The 20,860-nt window shown below is 53.6% G+C and overlaps 1 protein-coding gene and 1 long non-coding RNA gene across 11 annotated transcripts in view; one reads left to right on the top strand and one right to left on the bottom strand.

The window, feature by feature from the left end:
* ABCC8 (ATP binding cassette subfamily C member 8) overlaps positions 1-19,432 on the top strand; it is a 77,240-nt gene extending 57,808 nt beyond the window's left edge. For 5 of the 10 annotated variants that reach the window (XM_055091573.1, XM_028501252.2, XM_028501248.2 and 2 more), the window contains 20 exons: positions 719-803; positions 1,469-1,549; positions 2,844-2,981; positions 4,468-4,593; positions 5,528-5,627; positions 5,854-6,095; positions 6,189-6,361; positions 7,465-7,534; positions 8,030-8,187; positions 9,947-10,039; positions 13,931-14,033; positions 14,576-14,689; positions 15,040-15,160; positions 15,312-15,442; positions 16,300-16,378; positions 16,585-16,693; positions 17,105-17,208; positions 17,990-18,123; positions 18,575-18,637; positions 19,186-19,432. In XM_055091573.1, the coding sequence (XP_054947548.1) occupies positions 719-803; positions 1,469-1,549; positions 2,844-2,981; positions 4,468-4,593; positions 5,528-5,627; positions 5,854-6,095; positions 6,189-6,361; positions 7,465-7,534; positions 8,030-8,187; positions 9,947-10,039; positions 13,931-14,033; positions 14,576-14,689; positions 15,040-15,160; positions 15,312-15,442; positions 16,300-16,378; positions 16,585-16,693; positions 17,105-17,208; positions 17,990-18,123; positions 18,575-18,637; positions 19,186-19,323 (2,362 nt within the window). In that variant the 3' untranslated portion in view covers positions 19,324-19,432. Of the gene's footprint in view, positions 1-718; positions 804-1,468; positions 1,550-2,843; positions 2,982-4,467; positions 4,594-5,527; positions 5,628-5,853; positions 6,096-6,188; positions 6,362-7,464; positions 7,535-8,029; positions 8,188-9,946; positions 10,040-13,930; positions 14,034-14,507; positions 14,690-15,039; positions 15,161-15,311; positions 15,443-16,299; positions 16,379-16,415; positions 16,694-17,104; positions 17,209-17,989; positions 18,124-18,524; positions 18,638-19,185 lie in introns of those variants that run through there. The other 5 variants (XM_028501250.2, XM_028501249.2, XM_028501253.2 and 2 more) reach the window with 5 other exon arrangements.
* On the bottom strand, positions 12,032-14,268 carry LOC129392879 (uncharacterized). The gene is made up of 3 exons (XR_008619601.1): positions 14,145-14,268; positions 13,435-13,568; positions 12,032-13,226 (listed from the first exon to the last, which is right to left on the bottom strand). It is a non-coding gene; the product is annotated as an uncharacterized lncRNA (long non-coding RNA).
* Positions 19,433-20,860: the final 1,428 nt, after the last annotated feature.

Raw genomic sequence — 20,860 nt, 5'->3', positions numbered from 1 at the left:
CACGGGCCCAGCCGCTCCGCGGCATGCGGGATCCTCCCAGACCGGGGCGCGAACCCAGTTCCCCTGCATCGGCAGGCGGACGCGCAACCACTGCGCCACCAGGGAAGCCCCCTCGGTACTATTATTATCCCCATTTTATAGATGAGGAAACCAAGACTCAGGAAGGTTAGGTAACTTTCCCAAGGCCACCCAGCCAGTAAATGACAGAAATGGGTTTCAAATCCAAGTCTTCCTGACACCCAAGTACATGTCACCAAGACACTCTGATGCCTCCATGCACTCTGGCTGGCACCTACCCAGGCTGAGAGCTGACCAGGGAAGTGTGAGGGGAGCAGGCTGGACAAATATTTGACCAGCCATCATCATTTACTGCCTAAGCAAACCAGCAGTGATTTTTCCCTGGCAGTGCTCCAAGCATGCGCTCTGGCTGCAGCTTTTCCCGCTGCACAGGGGCCACAGGCCCTCTCTTGTCACTTATGTGGCTATTTGCTCCCATCCGATTTCATCTTTCAAATATTTAACTTTCTTCATGATGGTGTCAGGTGCTGCCCTCAGCTCTTTTCAAGCTCACGGGGTGTTTGCTTACACCCATCAGGAGGCCCATTAAAGCCATTGCTCCTCCTGGGCATGTCTGCCTGGAAGGTAATGACCCTCTGCAAATGCCCAGGCCCACCTCTGGCCAGGCTGATCAGCTGTGTCCCCACCCACCCCACTGCAGGTACAAGATGGTCATCGAAGCCTGCTCCCTGCAGCCAGACATCGACATCCTGCCCCATGGAGACCAGACCCAGATTGGGGAACGGGTTAGTAGCAGCTTCCAGGGGGTGGTTCTCAAAGTTGGGGCCCTCAGCCTCCCCTGCTGCCCACCCATCACCATCACCATACCCTGACATCCTTCTCAGGGAGAACGGGTAATGAGAAATGAGAGAGGGGGAAGGCTGAAGAGTTGCCTGAAGTGGGATCAAAATGATCTCCTTGAGCCCTGGGTTGGTGGCTGTCCTCGAAAAGTTTTCGGTCTTGCTTGGTGCAGAGGTCAGCTTAGCACTTTCCCAGGCTGGAGATGACTTGACATCTCCATTCATGCCCCAAGTATGTACTGAGAGCCTGCACAGCACTGCGCTAGACTCAGGGTGGTTCTTCCTGTTCCCTCTCTGGGCGGGGTCCCTCCTCCATAAGCTTAAACAAATAGGATTCTTCTGTGGCTATCCTCCTTATGTGTGATTTAAATCCGCCCTTCCTCAATCCTGGTTTTCATGGGTCAGATGGTCCCTAGCACCTTGGGAATCATTCTCCCCACTTCTGAATGAATTCAGTAAACATGTACAAGCTCCCCCTCTCTGCCAGGTGAAGAGGGGGCAAAGAGGTGCATAGAGCCAGGCCTCCCTCCCAAAGAGCTCACAAGTAGGGGCCAGGACAGTCTCTCCTGAAGGGCTGTGAGGTCATGACCTTTCCTCCCCTTTGGCGGCAGGGCATCAACCTGTCCGGTGGTCAGCGCCAGCGAATCAGCGTGGCCCGAGCCCTCTACCAGCACACTAACGTCGTCTTCTTGGTGAGTGCACCAGCTGGTACCTCCTTGGGGCCCTTGTGTCTGGCTGCCACCTTGGCTCATTGCCTACACAGACAGACAGACCCACACACACCATCACCCAACAACCTCCCCCTCCAGGAGCAATCCTCTCCTGCCAGAGATATTACCTACCCATCTTATTGATGGAGAAACTGAGGCAAGGTTAGTCCAATTGACCCATGTGGATTTCACACTGGGCTCTGCAGTAGCCATGAGGGGAGGCGAGTAGTAATTATAGGCCTCTTCCCTGTAGGACAGCCCCAACCTATTAACACTTATTTAGCCCAACTATAAAAATGGCAAATACGTGGAGGTGAGTTACCACTTCACATCTCGTGCCCAGAGCAGACATTGCTAATTGATCACAGCTTTCTTTCCCATGGAAACTTAACTTGGCCTCAGAATCCTTCTCAACACAGCACTCCAGTTAACCACTAGTAATCAAACATGAGATAAAACTTATCTATACCTGCCCTACTTCATGCCAAGTTCTATGTGAGGTGCCTTAGTTGATACTGAAGAATTCTTAAGACCCAGCCCTTGGCCTCAAAGGTTGAGAGTCTGATTAGGGAGACAGGGCTTACCCACACTCAAGAGCTACAGCCCACTTGAAAGGCAAACTGTGTGACACAGACTATGTCCAGGGAGACATAGTCTCCCTGGGCTAGAGTAATCAGAGAGGGCTTCCTAGAGGAGGGTCTTGAAGAGGGAGTCAGTTAAACAAAAGGAAAGAGGAAGCCCATTTGGACAGACGGTTAGAAGAAGGAACCTCAGGTCTCTGACCCCAGCTTTATTCTCCACCCTCCACTATTACTATGAGTAATAGTTCACCAGACAGACAAGAGGCAGATCAGCACTCCAGGCAGAAGGAACAGCTTGGGCAAAGGCCTGGAATGTCAAATTCCCTGGAAACCTGGAGCGTAGGGAGCTTGCACAAGACAGATGAGAAGTGAGACTGGAAAGGAAGACTGAGCAGGTGGTAAAGGGCCTGGATTAGTGTGCTAAGGAATTCAGACTTAATAAACTATAGGGAGTCAATGGAGGTTCAGGAGTCAGGAAATGCTTGTGATTAGATCTGTTTGAGAGGTGTAACTGATAGCCCCATTTCAAGATGCGGCAACTGAGGCCCAGAAAGGTTGGTTGCACTATCCAGGACCATGCAGTGGGCTGGGTTAGTGTCAGTCCCTAAAACAGAGCTGGTGTAACTCTGGTGGTTTTTACACTCACTGTTATCCCCTCTTCCCACATGTGTCCCTACCTTCTCCCTTCTGCCTAGGATGACCCCTTCTCAGCTCTGGATGTCCATCTGAGTGACCACCTGATGCAGGCTGGGATCCTTGAGCTGCTCCGAGATGATAAGCGGACAGTGGTCCTAGTGACGCACAAGCTACAGTACCTGCCGCATGCAGACTGGGTGAGGGGCCACAAGCTGTGCAGGGCTGAGGTGGGAGAGGCAGTCGGACATTTTCAAAGGAGTCAATCAGATGTCTCAGTAGCAACTGCTGAGGGCCACAAAGCAGAAGAGATCAGCAATGGATGGCTTCACACAGGCTGGGCCAATCAGGGAGACCCTGCATAGCCCAAGGGTTTGGTATCACCTAGAGCTGCAGACATCCATACCCTGACCCGGGCCCCATGTGGGTACACACAAGGCTGGCACAAAGAAGTCTCAAAAAGAAGCAGACACTCAGTTCTTACCTCTGTTTCCTGCCCAGTTTGATGACTCACGCCCCCAGCCTTGGGGAGTGCCCATTTGGAGGGGAGACCCATCTTCCTGCCCACTAGTGCATCAGATTCAAGTTAGGATCAAATGGAAAATATGGAAACAAACAACGGCAGTAGTGATAGACACTTCGATATTACCAGTAGAATGCAATTTTGTGAAATCCCACATCAGTTAAATTCCCATATTCCTCAACATGAAGACAATAGTTACTTTTCAAATAACTGGAAAGCATTTAATTTTTAAGATGGAAATCACGTGACTTGTGAAATCTGGGTCTTGCCTGAATCCTACATAAATTTGTCTGGGGAAATTGAGGTCCTTCCTAAGCTTCAGGTCTGTGTTAATCGGCCCTGCTAATTCCCCCCAAATAAGTCTTCCTTCTACATGTGGTAAGATCTTCCCTCTACTAGGAAAAAAAAAAAAAAATCCAGATTTTTCAAAAAAGATATTAAAGCAGAAAAAAGAAAAAAATTTAGATTTTTTTTAAAAAGCTATTAAAGCAGGTGCATGTTTGTGTCTGAGTTTTTGTGGTGACTCTGGTGAGACAATTCAGGACAATCTTTAGTCCAAAGAAGGCAGACACGGAGGTGCCTGGTTCCTCAAGGTGTCAGTGAACAGGACTCGTGGGCATCCGTCCCTGAACCCCAGCATGGGGTGGGTGGGGGTGAGAGGAGCAGGATGGGTTTCTGAATTACTGATGGGTCTACATGAGTATAAAACATTGAATGTTTCAAATAAAATGTTTTACTGATTTCAAAAACGCCACACACACTTAGACCAACAGGTGCTTTGCCAAACACTGGTGGAACATATCAGACCTGCCATGAGGAGGAGCTAAGGGTAATGTGCTATTAGCCCTTTCAGTGTATGGAAACAGCTCTCACTGCTGGAGTCCTTGGGGATAGCCAGACAGCTTGACCAGGATGCACTAATTTGCTCTGTAAACCCTCCTTTCGACCACGGGGCCACCATTGAGACTACCCCCCCAGATGTACCAGACTCTAAATCCTGGAGTGTGTTGCTGAGGGCAGTGGGCAAGCTGGAGGCCATTTGCGGTGGGGAAAAGATATGTGCTCTGTGTACATCCATCTTAGACCTCTCGGTCAGGCAGGGGTGTGACCTCCACTCCTCCTCCCCAGCCAGCCCCCTGCCAGGTTTGTTTCTGCCTTTCTAGATCATCGCTATGAAGGACGGCACCATACAGAGGGAGGGCACGCTCAAGGACTTCCAGAGGTCTGAGTGCCAGCTCTTTGAGCACTGGAAGACCCTCATGAACCGGCAGGACCAAGAGCTGGAGAAGGTGGGTGTATTTTGGGGGCCAGTCAGCCACCCCCTGAGGGGAAGGTTTTGCTAGAACCTGAACTCATAAAGGTCTTCCTGCCCTCATTGGCCCCAGGAAGCCCCCCCCACCACATACACACACAAAGGACAGATGTGGGAGCTGGGCATGAACTTGCTCCTACTAGAGAGCCAGTACCTGTGCCAGCTACCCAAGGCAGAGTCGGGAGGATGACTTCCCCTTATCCTGAGATAGTCAGGTACCATTTAGTTACAAAGCTTCAGATAACCAATGCAAACTGGCTAAGCAAAGAAAAAAAGGGTGGGTAGTTAAGGATTTATTGGCTCAAGAAACTGGAAAGTCGATGCCATAGCTTCAGGTGGAGCTAGATCCAGGTAGTCAAGCAATATCATCAGGAATCTGTTTCTCCCCATCCCTTGGCTCTACTCACCTCACATTGGCTTCATTCTCATATAACAATGAGGGCCATTGGCAATCTCAGGTTTCCATTCTCCCAGGTCAACAACTCTGCCAGAAGGAAAGTGCCTCTTTCATGATAGTTTAGCAAAACTCCCAGGGCTGACTCTTATTGGTCCAATTTGGTCATGTGCCCACCCCAAACAAATCACTGTGGTCAGGGATGTGGAATGTGAAGATTGATCAGTCCTGGGTCATATGCACACCCCAGGAGCAAGGGAGAATGATCAGCCCCCCTGAATCACAGAGACTAAGAATAGGGGAGAGGTGGTCTCTCACAGGGATATTGGGGTGCTAGTATCTGATGAAGGGGAAGGAATAAATTCTGGCAGGAAAACATGTGTCCATCTGGACCGTCCCCCAGGCAGGGGCAACCTGGAAACTGACACTGAACATCACCGGGGTTGGTTGCCCCCCTACCCTCCCTTTTCCCCTCTGCCTACCCCAAGGACATCAGCCAGGCCCATCTGTCTTTCAGGAGACCATTGTGGAGCGAAAAGCCACAGAGCCACCCCAGGGCCTGCCCCGGGCCATGTCCTCGAGAGATGGCCTCCTGCAGGATGAGGAAGAGGAGGAAGGTACAGACAGTGGGACTGGAGTGAAATCATGGCCTGAGGTCTGATCAACCATGAGGAGACTAAGGTTTGGGGTTCTGGGAGTGGGGAGATAGTGTGCCTCTGATGAAATCCCGTCCCGTCTGTGTGCCTCAGTCTTCCCATCTGTAAGTGGGGCTGACACACCCCCTGGTTCCCCTCAGAGGGGTGTGCAAAGTGAAGCCACAGGGAGGGTTCTTGCGGCCTGCAGAGGAGGCGGCCGAGAGTGAGGAGGAGGACAACCTGTCGTCGGTGCTGCACCAGCGCGCCAAGATCCCGTGGCGGGCCTGCACCAAGTACCTGTCCTCGGCCGGCATCCTGCTTCTCTCACTGCTCATCTTCTCCCAGCTGCTCAAGCACATGGTCTTGGTGGCCATTGACTACTGGCTGGCCAAGTGGACTGACAGCGCCCTGATCCTGAGCCCCATGGCCAGGAACTGCTCCCTCAGCCAGGTGTGGCCAGCAGCCCCAGTGCCGGGGCTGGGGTTGGGGGAGGGCTGAGCATGGACCCCCCCCTCTGCAGGACCCTGCCTCATTCTCTGCCAGGCCCAGGAGTGCTCCCTCGACCAGACCGTCTACGCCATGGTGTTCACGGTGCTCTGCAGCCTGGGCATCGTGCTGTGCCTTGTCACATCCATCACAGTGGAGTGGACAGGGCTGAAGGTGGCCAAGAGGTTGCACTGCAGCCTGCTAAACCAGATCATCCTGGCTCCCATGAGGTAGGCCTCTCCCCTGGCTGTGCTGGGCTATGGGCAAGTCATTGTTCTCTGGGCCTCAGGTCTCCCATCAATAAAATGGGAATATACGATCTCTGTCACAGGCTTCTGGGGGTGATTCAAGGAGATGATGTGAGAAAAGTGCCCTCCTCGGTGCAGAAAGCAGAGGGAAACTGACATTTACTCAGCCAGACATGGTGCTAGGAATCTTACATGGTTAACTTATCTAATTGTCACCACAGCCCTTCACAGCGAGTGTCTGCAGCCTCTTCGTAAATGTTAGTTTCCCCTCCCCAGGCAGGTACCACCCACGGTTCGGCTCTCACCTCCCCTGCCTCTCTCTCAGCCATTCTGCAGGTTCTGACCCCAGGGACGCACAGGAAAGCTGTTCTCATCCTCAGTAATGGGATGGATAAAAACCCCAAAGGCTGTTTGGTGTGAAAGAGGTTTAAAGCTGTCACAGCCCAATTGGCTGGCTAACTCGGTTTACAAATACAGTAGGCAAACAGCTTATCTGGCCCCTCCTCAATGCCAGACCTCACCATCTGCACTTTTTACTTTTCAGCCTTGTGAGCACTCTGTGGCCCACAGACACGGCCTCCAGGTTTACTTAGCCTCTATTTGTCCAGATCTGTGGTTCTGAAATCCTCTTGTTGGGGCTGTGCCGGTTCTGGGTCACAGCCAGAGTGCTGACAGCCGGAGAGGCCTTGCAGGGTCAGCTGGCCGACAAGCTGCCCTGGGGCCCTGTCCCCTCCCCACCCTGGGAGAGTTGTCCCTCTGGAGAGAACTCTGTGTCCCCGGGAGGACACAGAGGGAGTCCTGAGCGAGTCGGGCAGAGAGATAAGCTGAGAACGGTGGCAGAGGTCACACGTGGGCTGTAGGGTCAGAGAGTCTGGGGAGGGGCAGGCACTCCTTTGGGCGGCCACGCGAATTCTCAGCGACACAGGCCAGATGTCTACAGACCTGCAAAGGCGAATGCCCCCCGGGAAAGCAGACCTGGGGATGACCCCATAGACATTGAAATGAAAGAAATAACTGTCCTCCTTCAGTAAACAGGAAGGAAATCAGTAAACAAATGAGTAACTGCTCCTCTGGTTACCTCTTAGGTTTTTCGAGACCACACCCCTTGGAAGCATCCTGAACAGGTTCTCATCCGATTGTAACACCATCGACCAGGTACACAGGACCGTGACGCATTTCCGCAGTTCAGAGAGGCCAGGCCCCCAGGAGCTTTTCCTGTCTGGCGCTGGCTTCCCCAGATCAGAGCATTGGGGTGGGAACCCAGTGGTCCCCATCTGATTATAATGCTGCCTCAGGACCTGGGGCCTCCCCTGGGAGACCCTCATAATAAGGCTGAAGGAAACCACATCACTTTGGCTTCCATCCAAGCCCACTCTGGCTCACAATAAGGTTCCAAGCATGCTCTAAACCAAGGTGACTGATTTTGTGGAGAATATTCATTTTGATTTAGCCTGTGTTCTTTATTTGCCATCATACTAGATGGTGAAAAACAAAGTTCTAATTCCTGTTCTCAGGGAGCCTGCAGCGTAGCTGCATGGGTAAGACATGCACCCGTAATAAAGGAAGAGAGCAAAATATGGCGCCAGGTAATACACTGAAGGTGATCAAATACCAAAACTCACCTCCCTTTCTCACCCTCCCCTCCTGCAGCACATCCCGTCCACGCTGGAGTGCCTGAGCCGCTCCACCCTGCTCTGTGTCTCAGCTCTGGCCGTCATCTCCTATGTCACACCTGTGTTCCTCGTGGCCCTCCTGCCCCTGGCTGTCGTGTGCTACTTCATCCAGAAGTACTTCCGGGTGGCATCCAGGTGATGGCAGCACTTGCCAGGGGGTGAGGGATGGGAAGTTCTTTGCAATAGGCACTTCAGCACTGTTATTAGAATCATCATCGTATCGCTTCTTGGCCTCTTGGCTAAGATCAAGTGTAGAATCATCATCGTAGAAGTAGTAGAGACGTGTCCCCCCAAACAATGGAAAATTGAAATATTCAAAATTCATATTTCATATTTCAATAATATAACCATCTGTCAGCATGCACACACTGCAGTTACTATTTGAACTATTTCCTTGGGTGGTATGCTCAGGAATGGGATAGCTAGGTCAGGGTGTAGGCACATGATTATGCCCTTCATTCATTTTGCCAAAGTGCTTCCCGGGAGGATTGTATGATACCAGTGTCCAGGCTGATGGCTGATGCATAAAACCAGAGGGCACCTGATGTGAGGGGTCTTATGGCAACCAGACCTCCCAACCCACGTGGATCCAGAGCGTGGCTGGAAGCCTTGACTTGAGGGAGCCTCTCACAGCCTTTTGCATTGATCACATTCGCCTTCATGAGCCTTGGAGCCATGCATGACTCTTTCCTACTCAAAATTTTCTAAGAATGTTCTCTTGGAAGTTCTTTCTGGGAGTGATTCTGTTAAGCTCATAGATTCAAAGATTTGTAGGGACAATTTTTAAGAATCTTTAGGCCAGTGTGTCTCAAACTGCCAATCACAACCTATCAGTGGGTCATGAAATCAGTATCATAGATCACAACCAGTAATTTTTTTAATGAAATAGAATAGAAAATATCAGACTGTATTCCCATAGTAACAGTAAGCTTTGCTTGATGAAACCTTTGTTTTGGTCATGTATGGGGGTGTGTGTGTATTGATTCGTGATATAAAATGTGTTTCTTACTAGGAGTTGTGGTCAGAAAGGTTAAGTACCTCTCTCAAGTACACAGAGTTTGTTAGAAATGAGTCAAAATACTGATTGGCTATGATAATAATAATTAAATTTAGATACATTTTGGCCACAATTACCTTGCCCACAAGGATCACGATTTGTGTAAACCGCTTTTTGCCTGGATGATCCAGAATCCCCTGGTACCCACATGGAACATAGTGCACTGATATTCACAAAATCACAGTGGCTTTTTAAACACCATACAAGCTGATCTACAAGGTTCATTTCTTCTGCCAGAGAAACCACCCTGTTCCCCTGGCACCCACTCTGGCCCTGGGGACAGTTTGTCCGGGAAAGCTGCTTCCTGCATTCCCAAGCTGACCTCCTTGGCACTAATACACTCGTCAAGGTGCAGCTGTGGGGAGCAGGAACAATTCTGTTGCCATGGAAACCACTGGCCTTTCCCTCTCGAGGAGCTCTTTAAATCCAAAACCTGTGGTGGTTATCGGGGAGGGGACTGAAAGCGTGGAGTTTGGTCTTTCTGTTCCTTTGACTAGCTGTTCAAGTTGTTCGCCTGTGAAAGGGAACCAACACTGCTGCAGAGTGAGGCGGTGCGGCAGAGCAAATAGATAGATGCAGACGTGAGGTGGATGATGCCCAGGATGACAGTCACCGTTCAGCATGCTCTGCTTAAGTATCTACATAAACGAGCTCATCCAGTCCTCACGACTGCTTGATGGGGTGGTACCCTTGTCTCCCCTCTTTACAGGCGAGAAACTGAGGCCTAGAGAGGTGAAGCCATTTGCCCGCACAGTAGTAGGAGGTGGAGCTAGGCTTCAGACCCAGGCTGAGCCCTGAGCTGCCCTCTTAACCATTCGGCTCTGCTCCCCTGCACAGGGACCTGCAGCAGCTGGACGACACCACCCAGCTCCCGCTGCTCTCGCACTTTGGCGAAACTGTGGAAGGTCTCACCACCATCCGGGCCTTCAGGTACCAGATTCACCCTGGGGGGGTAGGGGGGTCGGGATGGAGCCAGGGTCACAGGTCATGAGATTCAATTCTCAGGGCTCTGCTTAGGAAAGCCCAGGACACATGTCTGCCAACCCCTCATCAGGCCCCAAGGCCAGTCCACCCAAGGTGTCAGGTCTAGTGGGCTCTAGCGGCATGATCCAGAGAGGAGAATCTCAGGCCTAGAGCCAAGCCCATGGCCTCTGTGAACTAAGACAAAACATGAAAAGAGAAAAGCCTGGGACAATTCCTCACAAATCAATGCTGGAAAGGCCCTTACATGGTATGGGCCAGCCCTGAGGCCATCTTTCATTGAGACTCTCCTGTGAGCCAAACACTATGCTGAGTAATTTACACGCCAGTCTCATTCATTCTGCACTTCAATCTGAAACGGAAAGCTTGATTATTCCCAGTTCTCAGATAAGGAAATTGAGGCTCTCTGTAAGGTCCCACAAAGTACAGACTTGAACCTGCTTGTTCATTCAACAAACATTTACTGAGTGTTCACCAAGCCCCATACCAGGCACTAAAAAGACAAAAATGAGTCAGATGAGCCCCTGCCCTGGAGGCATTTACAGTCCAGGCTTTGAGCAGGCCAGGACAAACCCATGTGACAAGTACTCTGAAAGAAAGGGGGACACAGGCTCTGGGAGCATAGAAGGGAGGTAGTCATGGAAGGCTTCATTGAGGAGGTGTCATTAGTGCTAGGACTCAAAGAGGAGATAAGACTTCACCAGGCTGGAGGAACTCTCCCAAAACTTCAGTTTCAGTTTCTCCAAAACTCCCACCATCCTCTTGCCACTCTGAGTTGTGACGTTGGGCTTGACAGAAGCATCTGAGGCTGCCTTGGGAGTGGAGGGAGCTGTTGCTACCCACTTCAGTCTCTGTCTGAAGTATTAGGGCATCTTTCCTCCAGATAGACAGGCCAGAGACCCCTGACCCAGATACTGGGGCTCTGGTCTCTAAGCCTCACCCAGAGAGTGATTCTAGGTTATTTTTAGGATGGCACAGCTGTGCGGGGCATGACAGTAACCATGTGACACCAGCCTTGTGTTCAGTAACCCTAGGGCTCAAGGGCCAGCCGACAGGGTCTGAGGAGGGCTGCCTGCATCTCCTCCCTCCAACCCCCAAAGTCTAGCTGCTGCCCTGGGAGAGGTGCCCAGGCTCCTGGCGCCGCACCGCAGCCCCAGTTCACTCTCTGGGGCATCTGGGGCTGATGGGAGGTCCTCTTTGGGGTCTTGTCTGAGTAAAGCAAAAAGCAAAGCAGAGCTCTGCCATGGCCTTGGCTCTGCTCCCTGGACATCCCCTGCCACTGTGCAAGCCTGTGCTGTCTTCCCCACAGAAGTTCCCTGGAGCCTAGCATGACTCCAGGGTTTCCTTCCAGCCTCCTCCTCTTCTCAAGCCTGAACTCCCCAGTTCCTTCACCTTCCAGACCCCTCAGCACTCCTGGGCCAACCTCTACTCTAAGTTTCCGTGCTGCTCTTCTTAGAATTGATATCCTGGAGGCCTTCGGGCAGGGCCTGGGGCAGAGAGAGTGCGACTTTCCTAGAGTGGGCCAGACCCTTCAGTAGGATCTGAGTGTATGCCCACATCCTGCAACCAGCCTCAGACCAAGCCAGCCGTTAGCCAGAGAAACTGCTGCCTGGGAGGCCTCCCACACCCTGCATTGACATGGTCAATGAGTTTTAAATTTGAGTGAAGGACTTTTTAAATCATCCCTGAATGTGTTGAATTCATTGGCTTTTTGCCCAGAGGCCTGTCCTGCTGAGAGCTACCTAGCATTTATTGGTTGTACACTTCCCATGTGCCAGGTATGTGTGTGGGTTATTGCATTTAATCCTTATAAGAGCCTGATGACATAGGTAGGAGAAGCCACGCTGTACAGCTGAGGCTGAGTAACCAGCCCAAGGTCACACAGACAGTGAGAGCTGGTGCTGGGCTTGGAACCCAGGCCTGGCTGACCTTCTGGGTTTTTTTTGGAGGCCCTGCTTTTTCCCAAGAAAAGTTTCAAGGGTGCCCAACACTGAATGGTTGTTTCAGTCCATGTAGGAACTATTACTCTCCCCATTTTACTGGTGAGGAAACTGAGCCTTGGTCCTGAGACACAGCCTGTAAGTAATAATGCTCAGACTCCAACCTGGGTCCACATGACCCCCAAACTGAGGCTCTTTCCACATTCCTGACACCGTCATACACCTACCACAGAAGCTCCCATCTCACGCACACTCTCATGCACACCCACCCCTCAGGCCAGTCACACACCCCTCAGACTCCCCAGTCACTCACACATGCACTCACACGTACACATCTTCAATACCCACTTACTCACACAAACCCTCAGACCGATGGTTTCACACTCCCCTCAGACACATCACCCCCCCACACACATCCACCCTGTGGCTGGGCGATCACACCTTCTCACAACTCAGAGACTTGCTTTGCTTTCCTCAGACACAGGCCCTCCACCCAGAAAAAGTTGAAGCAGAACAGACAGCTTCGGGGAGTGAAAATCAAATGCCCACGAGATCCATCTTGAGTTCTGAGTCCCCTCAGTTGTTTCCCTGAGACCATGCTGAGACAGCTTTCATTCGTTCTTTCATTCACCATCAAACAAGTACACCTGCCCCCTCCTCTAGGCCTGGCGCAAAGTCTGAAGGGGTAGCCAAGGAGAGCGACACCAGGAGCCTAGGATTATCAGAGAGAAGAGGCAGATCCATACAAAGTAACACAAGGGAGAACGTGATGAAGGCACGAGGGCAGGAAAGAAGCCTCCAGAGTTCCCTGTACAGAGAGGTCCCATCTATCTTAGAGGGTCAGGGAAGGTTCATTCATTCGACAAATATTTATTGACAGTGCCAGGTGCTGGCGATACATTAGTGACCAAAACAAACATGGTCTCCATCCTCATGGAGTTTACAGTCTAGTGAGGGAGATGGACAATAAACAGCTAGAGAAATTAACATGTGAGCAGAGGTTATCAAACAAACAGGCTGCAGAGGTGGAGAAAAATAGGCCAGGAAAGGCCACTCTGAGGAGGTGCCACTTAAGGTAAAGCCTGAAAGTTGAGAGGAGTCAGCCTTGGGAAGAGCAGAGGAGAAAGCATTCCAGGCAGAGGGAACAGCATGTTCAAAGGCCCTGGGGTGGGGAAGAACTTGGCATTGTCACAAAACTGAAAAAAGGCAAATAAAGTAATAAATTACTTTACTGTAATTTCTGTGTCTGCAACACAGTGAGCAAGGGAATTTGTGGCATGGAAGGAGGTGGGTGAGGTTGGCAGGAGCTGGCTCACACAGGCTTCTGGCAAGGAGGTGGTTCTTTATCCTAAAAGTCATTCATATTCTTAGCAGGGGAGAGATAGGATGCAATTTATGACTTACAAAGATTATGCTGGCTGCTGTGTGGAGGGTAGACTGTAGGGAGATAGCAGGTAGACCTATCAGGAAGCTGATACAATAGTCCAAGTGACTTTGCAGTGGGCAGGAAGCAGGCCAGAGGCAGGCAGAGGCCAGGGCTATTTTGGAGAAAGAAATAAGAGGACTGAGGGATTGGATGTGAATCCCGATGATTCCTGGGTTTCCAGCCTGAGCACCTGGGTGGGTGGAGGTGCGCTTTATTGTAACAGGGAAGCCCTGCAGAGGAGAACAGGTCTTGGGGTGAAAACAAGCGTTTGATGGAGGTGGAACCTTTGACAGGTTTGAATAAGCAGGAGGGGCCTGGGAAGGAGTTCCAGGAAGGAATGGCATCCATAAGGTGGCAGAGGTGGCATGTCTGGGGGCTGCTGAGGCCCAGGCAGCCCCCTCTGCAGGTGAGGAAAGTCCCAGGGGCTACATGGACCAAGATTTTTCCCCCTCACCCTCTCCATCCTCCCTCCAGGTACGAGACCCGGTTCCAGCAGAAGCTCCTTGAATACACGGACTCCAACAACATCGCCTCCCTCTTCCTCACGGCCGCCAACAGGTGGCTCGAAGTTCGCATGGCAAGTGCCCCCCAGCCCCACCGCACCTCCGGGACAGGGTGTTCTGATAGGGCTGTGCAGCCAGAGCAAGGGCCAAACAGGGACCGGAGGGTGGGAAGAGAGGACGGATACCGGCCTGGTGTGCATACGGGGTGGGCATCGAGCCCTCCAGCTTCTCGCCACCCTGGTGGTCCTCCCCGTGTCTGGCCTGAGCCCTCTCTTCCTTATATCACTGCCTGGAGGCTTGTGTGTCTGAGGTGTGTGCCAAGAGCGAGAACCGTTGTGTGTTTAGCTGTGACAGGTGTGTCTGAAGTGGGTCACATGACAAGCGTGGGCCAGCTGGTGAGGCATGCGTTCTGGGCTTGGGGGCGGGGGGAGCAGAGCTGTGTGCATACGTTGTCTACTGGGGCTCCAGCCTTCACAGCCTCCTGTGTGTCTGATGATGTGTTGCGGGGCTGGGGTTGAGTCTCGGCTGAGCTGCTCTCTGCCCTGAAGGGAGTGAGGGGCAGGGGTGCTGTGCCTTCAACCCCTGAGGGTCCAGGCCAGCTCCACTCCCTCTGCAGGAGTACATTGGTGCATGTGTGGTCCTCATCGCGGCCGTGACCTCCATCTCCAACTCCCTGCACAGGGAGCTCTCTGCCGGCCTGGTGGGCCTGGGCCTTACCTACGCCTTAATGGTGAGTGGCGGCAGGTGGGGCAGGGGAGGAGTCAGACACCAGCCCCTGGGCAAGCCCAGGGCACCTTCCCTGACTGAGGCGCTCCCAGGCCTTACCCCAAGCTATACCGAGTCTGATGCCAGAGGGACCATGTGGACAGGAGGGCTTACTGCAGGTCCCTGCCCTTTCACCCAGGCCTGGGCCCCAGGTGGGGGTGGGTGAGGATCCCCACTCACTGTAACCCCCATGGAGGGCCCCCTGGACAGTCAGCGGTGGGCAGCAAAAGGCATCCTCAACTGTAAGAAGAGCCATCCTGGTGGCCAGGGACAGGACCAAGTGATCACTAACTGTGAACGGCTTGCTCCCCACAGGTGTCCAACTACCTCAACTGGATGGTGAGGAACCTGGCGGACATGGAGCTCCAGCTGGGGGCCGTGAAACGCATCCACGGGCTCCTGAAAACTGAAGCGGAGCGCTACGAGGGGCTGCTGGGTGAGGGGTGCGGGAGGACTTCTGGGGAAAGGGCCCAGCGTGGATGTGTGTTTGGGTTGAGGGGGACACGAGGAGCCTGGGGGTAGGGGGGGCATGCCTGGATACCAGCTGTGGCCCACACCTGGCAGCTGACCCCCAGCCCGGCCCCCAGCACCATCGCTGATCCCGAAGAACTGGCCAGACCAAGGGAAAATCCAGATCCAGAACCTGAGTGTGCGCTACGACAGCACCCTGAAGCCAGTGCTGAAGCACGTCAACGCCCTCATCTCCCCAGGACAGAAGGTCAGGGGAGCGGGGACGGCAGAGGGCTGGACAGCCTCACAGAGTCACCTCCTGGCCCTCAGGGCCCTCCAGGCCTCACACCCATTCAGACCCCCCGTCTCCCAGGCCCGGGCCTCTCCCCTTCTCCTCCTGCTGCCCTCACTCACCCACCAAGGAGATGGACAGGACACCCCAGTCTCCCCTGACTCAGAGGGGCTTTGTCAGGGCCCCCCACAAATGGTCGGGGGCTCTCCCAGGACACTGTACCCCGAGCTTCAGAGCAGGGTCCTGGGGCAGAGAGTGAGGCCCTGTCCTGGGGAGGGACCTCCTGGCTGGCAATCTGATCCAACTCTGACTGACTCCCCCCTCTCTCCCCCTCTGCTCCGACGCTGCCCCTCTCCTCCTGTCTCTTTGTCTCTGTCTCTCTCACTTTGTCATTGTCTGTGGCTGTCTGTCTCACTCTCTCTGACCTTTAGATGTACCTCTGTCCCTGCCTCTCTTATCCTTCTATATCACCACCTCTGTTTCTGTATCGGATGCGATGGGGTGAGAGATGACTCCAGTTTAAGGTGGGGTACATCCTGCACACAACGCTCAGCCACCCCTGTGCCCTCCAGCCACACCCAGGCACATAGAGAGACACCAGTGTCCCCAGCTCCCCTGCAGTCATGTACCACACCCAGCCAGACAAGTAGGAGCCCCCTCTGGATCCACTGTAGGAAACAAGCCCAAACCCGGGCCCAGCCCTGGCTAAAGAGATGCTGGTCAGAACACCAGGATGAGAAGAGATGCTGGGGCTTCCCACGCCTGCACAGCCCAGCACTAGAGGCTCCCCGACACCCCAGGTGCCCACAGCGTACCTGCTCCTCTCTTTCCAGATTGGGATCTGCGGCCGCACAGGCAGTGGGAAGTCCTCCTTCTCTCTTGCCTTCTTCCGCATGGTGGACACGTTCGAAGGTGAGCTGTATGACGGGCACCCCTCATGTACCCACAGCCGCCAGATGGGACCTCAGTCCTGGGTATGGTCAGACGTCACAGGAGGCCCAGCCATCACTGCCTTCCCCCGCATCCTCGTTGGGACCCATGTTCCAGGCAGACCCTGTCCCCAGCGCCACCGTCTCCCCGCTCCTTGGTGCCCCACCTGTGACACTGTCTGCGTGCAGGGTGCATCATCATCGATGGCATCGACATCGCCAAACTGCCGCTGAACACCCTGCGCTCGCGCCTCTCCATCATCCTGCAGGACCCCGTCCTCTTCAGCGGCACCATCCGGTGAGCCCCCTGACCCCCGCCACCAGGCCCACCCCAGCCCCAGGCCCGGCTCCGCTCCTCCAGATCTGGGGCATAGAGAGGAAGGGGTGGACGAGGCCAGGAGCCTCCCTGGGCAAGCAGCCCTGCTCTAGTTCTGGGCATGAAGGGCTAGTGCAGTTTCTTTAAAGCTGCACCCTCATGCCTTTCTCTTTTCCGTTAGGCCTAGGCACTGGTAGGGGTCCCCCAACCCTCAAGCCTGGGATGCTTTCCTCTACCCACTGCCAGCACCTTGCTGCCCCCTCCCAGCCAGGCCCCCAAGTCAATCAGTTCCCACTCACTGCTCCCTTCACCAGCCTCACCCTCTGCGCGTCCCCTGGGAATAGAGCCAGGACCCTGCTCCCCTCTCTAAGGGCTTTGTGTGTCACCCTCCAGATTTAACCTGGACCCGGAGAAGAAGTGCTCTGACAGCACACTGTGGGAGGCCCTGGAGATAGCCCAGTTGAAGCTGGTGGTGAAGTCACTGCCAGGAGGCCTCGGTAACTACTCCTGGCTGAGCACAGGCCGGGTACTAAAGGACACTTGTAAGGGCTGGGAAGGGACAACTCACACCCGTGTCTTAGCTTTGCCCAGAGTTTAGAGTCTGGGGTCTGGCAGGATCCCAGAGACCATTAAGTTCTACTTCTCATTATACAGGAGCTCAGAGATGTCAAGTGATTTGTCCCAGGTCACACAACTGTAGGATCTGGCCTCTCCTACAGGGCACAGGGGGGACAGCAAGGAGACAGAGCTTGCAAGTCCCCAATACCATGACGGTGTATTCGGCCCTGCCCTCCGCATCCACCTGCCTGCCCAGTTCTGCCCTGAGGGAGGAGAGGACTGACTGGAAATCACAGGCACAGGTCACTCATCAAGGCTACTGGGAAGACTGTGTCCCCACCCCGGGGGTCAGCAGAACCTTGGTGTATCTGTTGAAACCCCTGGGACAGTGGGGGCCGGCCAAGCCTTGGCTTCAGAAAATCACCCCACCAAGGCCCATACACATGCAGGACGGACACACTCTGTGCTGATGCCCCTCCCAGAAGTGCCCAGGGCCACAGCCGTGCATAACTCCAGGGAGCGCTCTTCTCTTTGTGACTCTAGCAGGTGGCATCTGTGTTGTGTAAGGTGCAGCCACCCTGTGCACACCTGTACTCATGACACACACCTACGTATTTACCCCTGTACACACATTTCCTGAAACCCCAAGCCACTCCATCCACTAAACTCACATCGCAGAATTAACTCAGCCCTGCGCCCCCTTCCTGGGGCTGTTTTCAGATGCCATCATCACGGAAGGCGGGGAAAACTTCAGCCAGGGCCAGAGGCAGCTGTTCTGCTTGGCCCGGGCCTTTGTGAGGAAGACCAGCATCTTCATCATGGACGAAGCCACGGCTTCCATCGACATGGCCACGGTCGGTGCTGGGCACACCCATGGGGTGGGGGTCTTGGAGAGGGTTTTCGGGGGTGTTAGGGAGAAGGTTGCACAAAGTAGTCCTGAAACTCAAGTTGCCTTTAACATCGAGAGTCATATGGAGCAGAAAAGGCGAAGGGCTGGGGGACCCTGATTCCAGCTAGTCTTAAGGCTGGAATATAACACACATACACACAAGCTGCACACGGACCCACAAATTTCACACCCATCCCACCCAGACACACTCACAGCACACACACATGCACACAGCTGAGCTCCCAACAGGCGGAACCCAGCCCCTGAATCCTGGGAACCTGGTTGGTCCTATAGGGACTAGCGCCAGAGGGAGGGGGTGGGGCTAGGGTTGGGGTCAGATGGGAGCTGGGCCAGAAGCCAGGCCAGACCCCACCCACTGGGCAGGTGAGCCAACAGTTGCTGCTGCGACCTGGCAGGAAAACATCCTCCAGAAGGTGGTGATGACGGCCTTCGCAGACCGCACTGTGGTCACCATTGCGGTAAGGGGCCCATGATGGGGTGCAGGGGGGACACCCAGAGAGACGGCTGGCCTCCTGAGGCTGTCATCAGTGGGCAGCCTCTGGGCTCACCTGCGCCTGGTAATCAAGAGAGGACCCTGTGGCAGTGCAGGGCAAGGAGTCTGGCGGGCTTGCAGGGAGCCTGGATTGCAGGATTTGGGAGTAGGAGGGTTTGTGCCTGCACTTCCCTCAGACCTCCCCTCTTTCTCCAGGTTCCAGGGTCTGCTCCTGTCCCAAGGCCCTGTGAGCTAGGCTAGGGTTACTTCTCCAGAGCAAATGGTAGATGGGGGCGTTGGGAGAATCTCTGAGTCTTGAAGCCTGGAGGTGGGGCAGAGCTGAGACCTGGTGAGGGAGAGGGTGGCATTAGCAGATGGAGGGTTTGGGGTTACAGCCACCCCGGGAAAGGGCAGTCACCACAGAGATAAGACATTCTGGCCACATGCCTCCTCCTCCAAGCTGCAGGAGGGATGCCTCAGCTGCCCCAGCCCGGCCCCACCCCCAACCCTGACAGCCCCTCCTGCCCCACCCAGCACCGCGTGCACACCATCCTGAGTGCAGACCTGGTAATCGTCCTGAAGCGCGGCGCCATCCTTGAGTTCGACAAGCCAGAGAAGCTGCTCAGCCAGAAGGACAGCGTCTTCGCCTCTTTTGTCCGTGCAGACAAGTGACCTACCAGAGCCCAAGTGCCATCCCATGCCCCACCCTGCCCCCACCTCCCACCTGGGTTCTCTAACTGTAAAATCACTTGTAAATAAAGAGACTGGTTATTTCCTACCAGAGGCCGTGGGCCTGGTGGGCAGGGACTGGGGTGGACCGTGGGTCCCATGGAAGCAGTCTGACTTTAGCATCAGGCAGACCTGAGGAAGCTCTGTCAGTGTGGGCAAAAGCATGTTTCCTCATCTGTGACATGAGGGCTGTCTTAGTCTGCTAGGTTGTATTCGTCTGCTGTAACAAAATACCATAGCCTGGGTGGCTTAAACAGCAGAAATTTATTACTGACAGTGCTGGAGGCTGGAAGTCCAAGATCAAAGTGTCGCAGGCTTGGTTTCTCCTGAGGCCTCTCTCCTCTGTTCCAGACAGCCACCTTCTAGCTCTGTCCTCAGGCAGCCTTTCCTCTGTGTGCACACCCCTTTTATCTCTCTCCTTATTAGGATATTAGACATACTGGACGAGGCTGCACTCCTATGACCTCATTTAAACTAAATTACCTCTTCACTGGCCCTATCACATTGCAGGGGCTCCAGTATATGAGTTTTGGGGGGAATGCAATTCAGTCCATAACAGATTTATAGTATTTTTGTGATTATCTCATCAGATAAGGTAGCAGATCTGCATATAGCTTGGTCCCTTTTCCTTCTCAGTTTAATTCTTGGATTAAAATTGTGGGTCCCCAGGTACCCCGGATTAGCATTATTTCCATTGCAAATGACAGGAACCCAACTCAAAGTGGCTTAAACAGTGGAATTTATTATCCTATGTGACTGAGAAGACCAGGAGGTTACTACTTCAAGCATGGCTAGATCCAGGTGTTTGACATCAGGGGTGATGAATTCCATCTTCCTCTCCCTCCCCCATGACAGATGGCCACTAGCACCTCCAGCTTACATCCTACCCCTCTGAAAAAGAGAGGGGCCTGAATCACATGTCCCCATCTCCATCCCACACATAGGGACATTCAGAAGTGGGAGATGGCTGGCCCTTCAGAGAGATAGCACAGTACATATGCCACAAGTCAGCCAGGTAGTGACTGGGACATACTGGGGCCCAGACACTGGGGAGACTAAAAAACAGCTGTCCTCAGACTTCACGTGCATCATGAGACACGAGCGTATACCTGTCCCACCAAGAAAGGAAGGTGCTTGTTTACATATCATTTTATTATCATTTACATGTTGCCTTCAGTACTGGCTGTACCAGGCCCTTGGGGTGCAGACCCAGGAGTCTTGGGCCTTCATCCTTGTTGTATGCAAGGGGGTCAGAGTCATACAGTGTAAAGAAAATCCACCAGTCATTGGAGAGGGGTCCAGCACAGACCCTTCTGGCTGTTCCAGGAGCCAGAGGAGCTTGGGAAGGGAGAGCTCTGTGAGGCCTGGCAGGCTGCCTGGGAGAGGCAGGATTTAAGTTGGGCATGGGAAGGTTGGGAATTAAATAAGCAGAGAGCTAGAGAAAAGGGCCCAAGACGGGGAGGGGGAATAAGATCAGAGA

The sequence above is a fragment of the Physeter macrocephalus genome, chromosome 16 (genome assembly GCF_002837175.3).
Source record: "Physeter macrocephalus isolate SW-GA chromosome 16, ASM283717v5, whole genome shotgun sequence".
NCBI classification, from domain to species: Eukaryota; Metazoa; Chordata; class Mammalia; order Artiodactyla; family Physeteridae; genus Physeter; species Physeter macrocephalus.
This window is presented reverse-complemented; position numbering and strand designations above follow the sequence as displayed.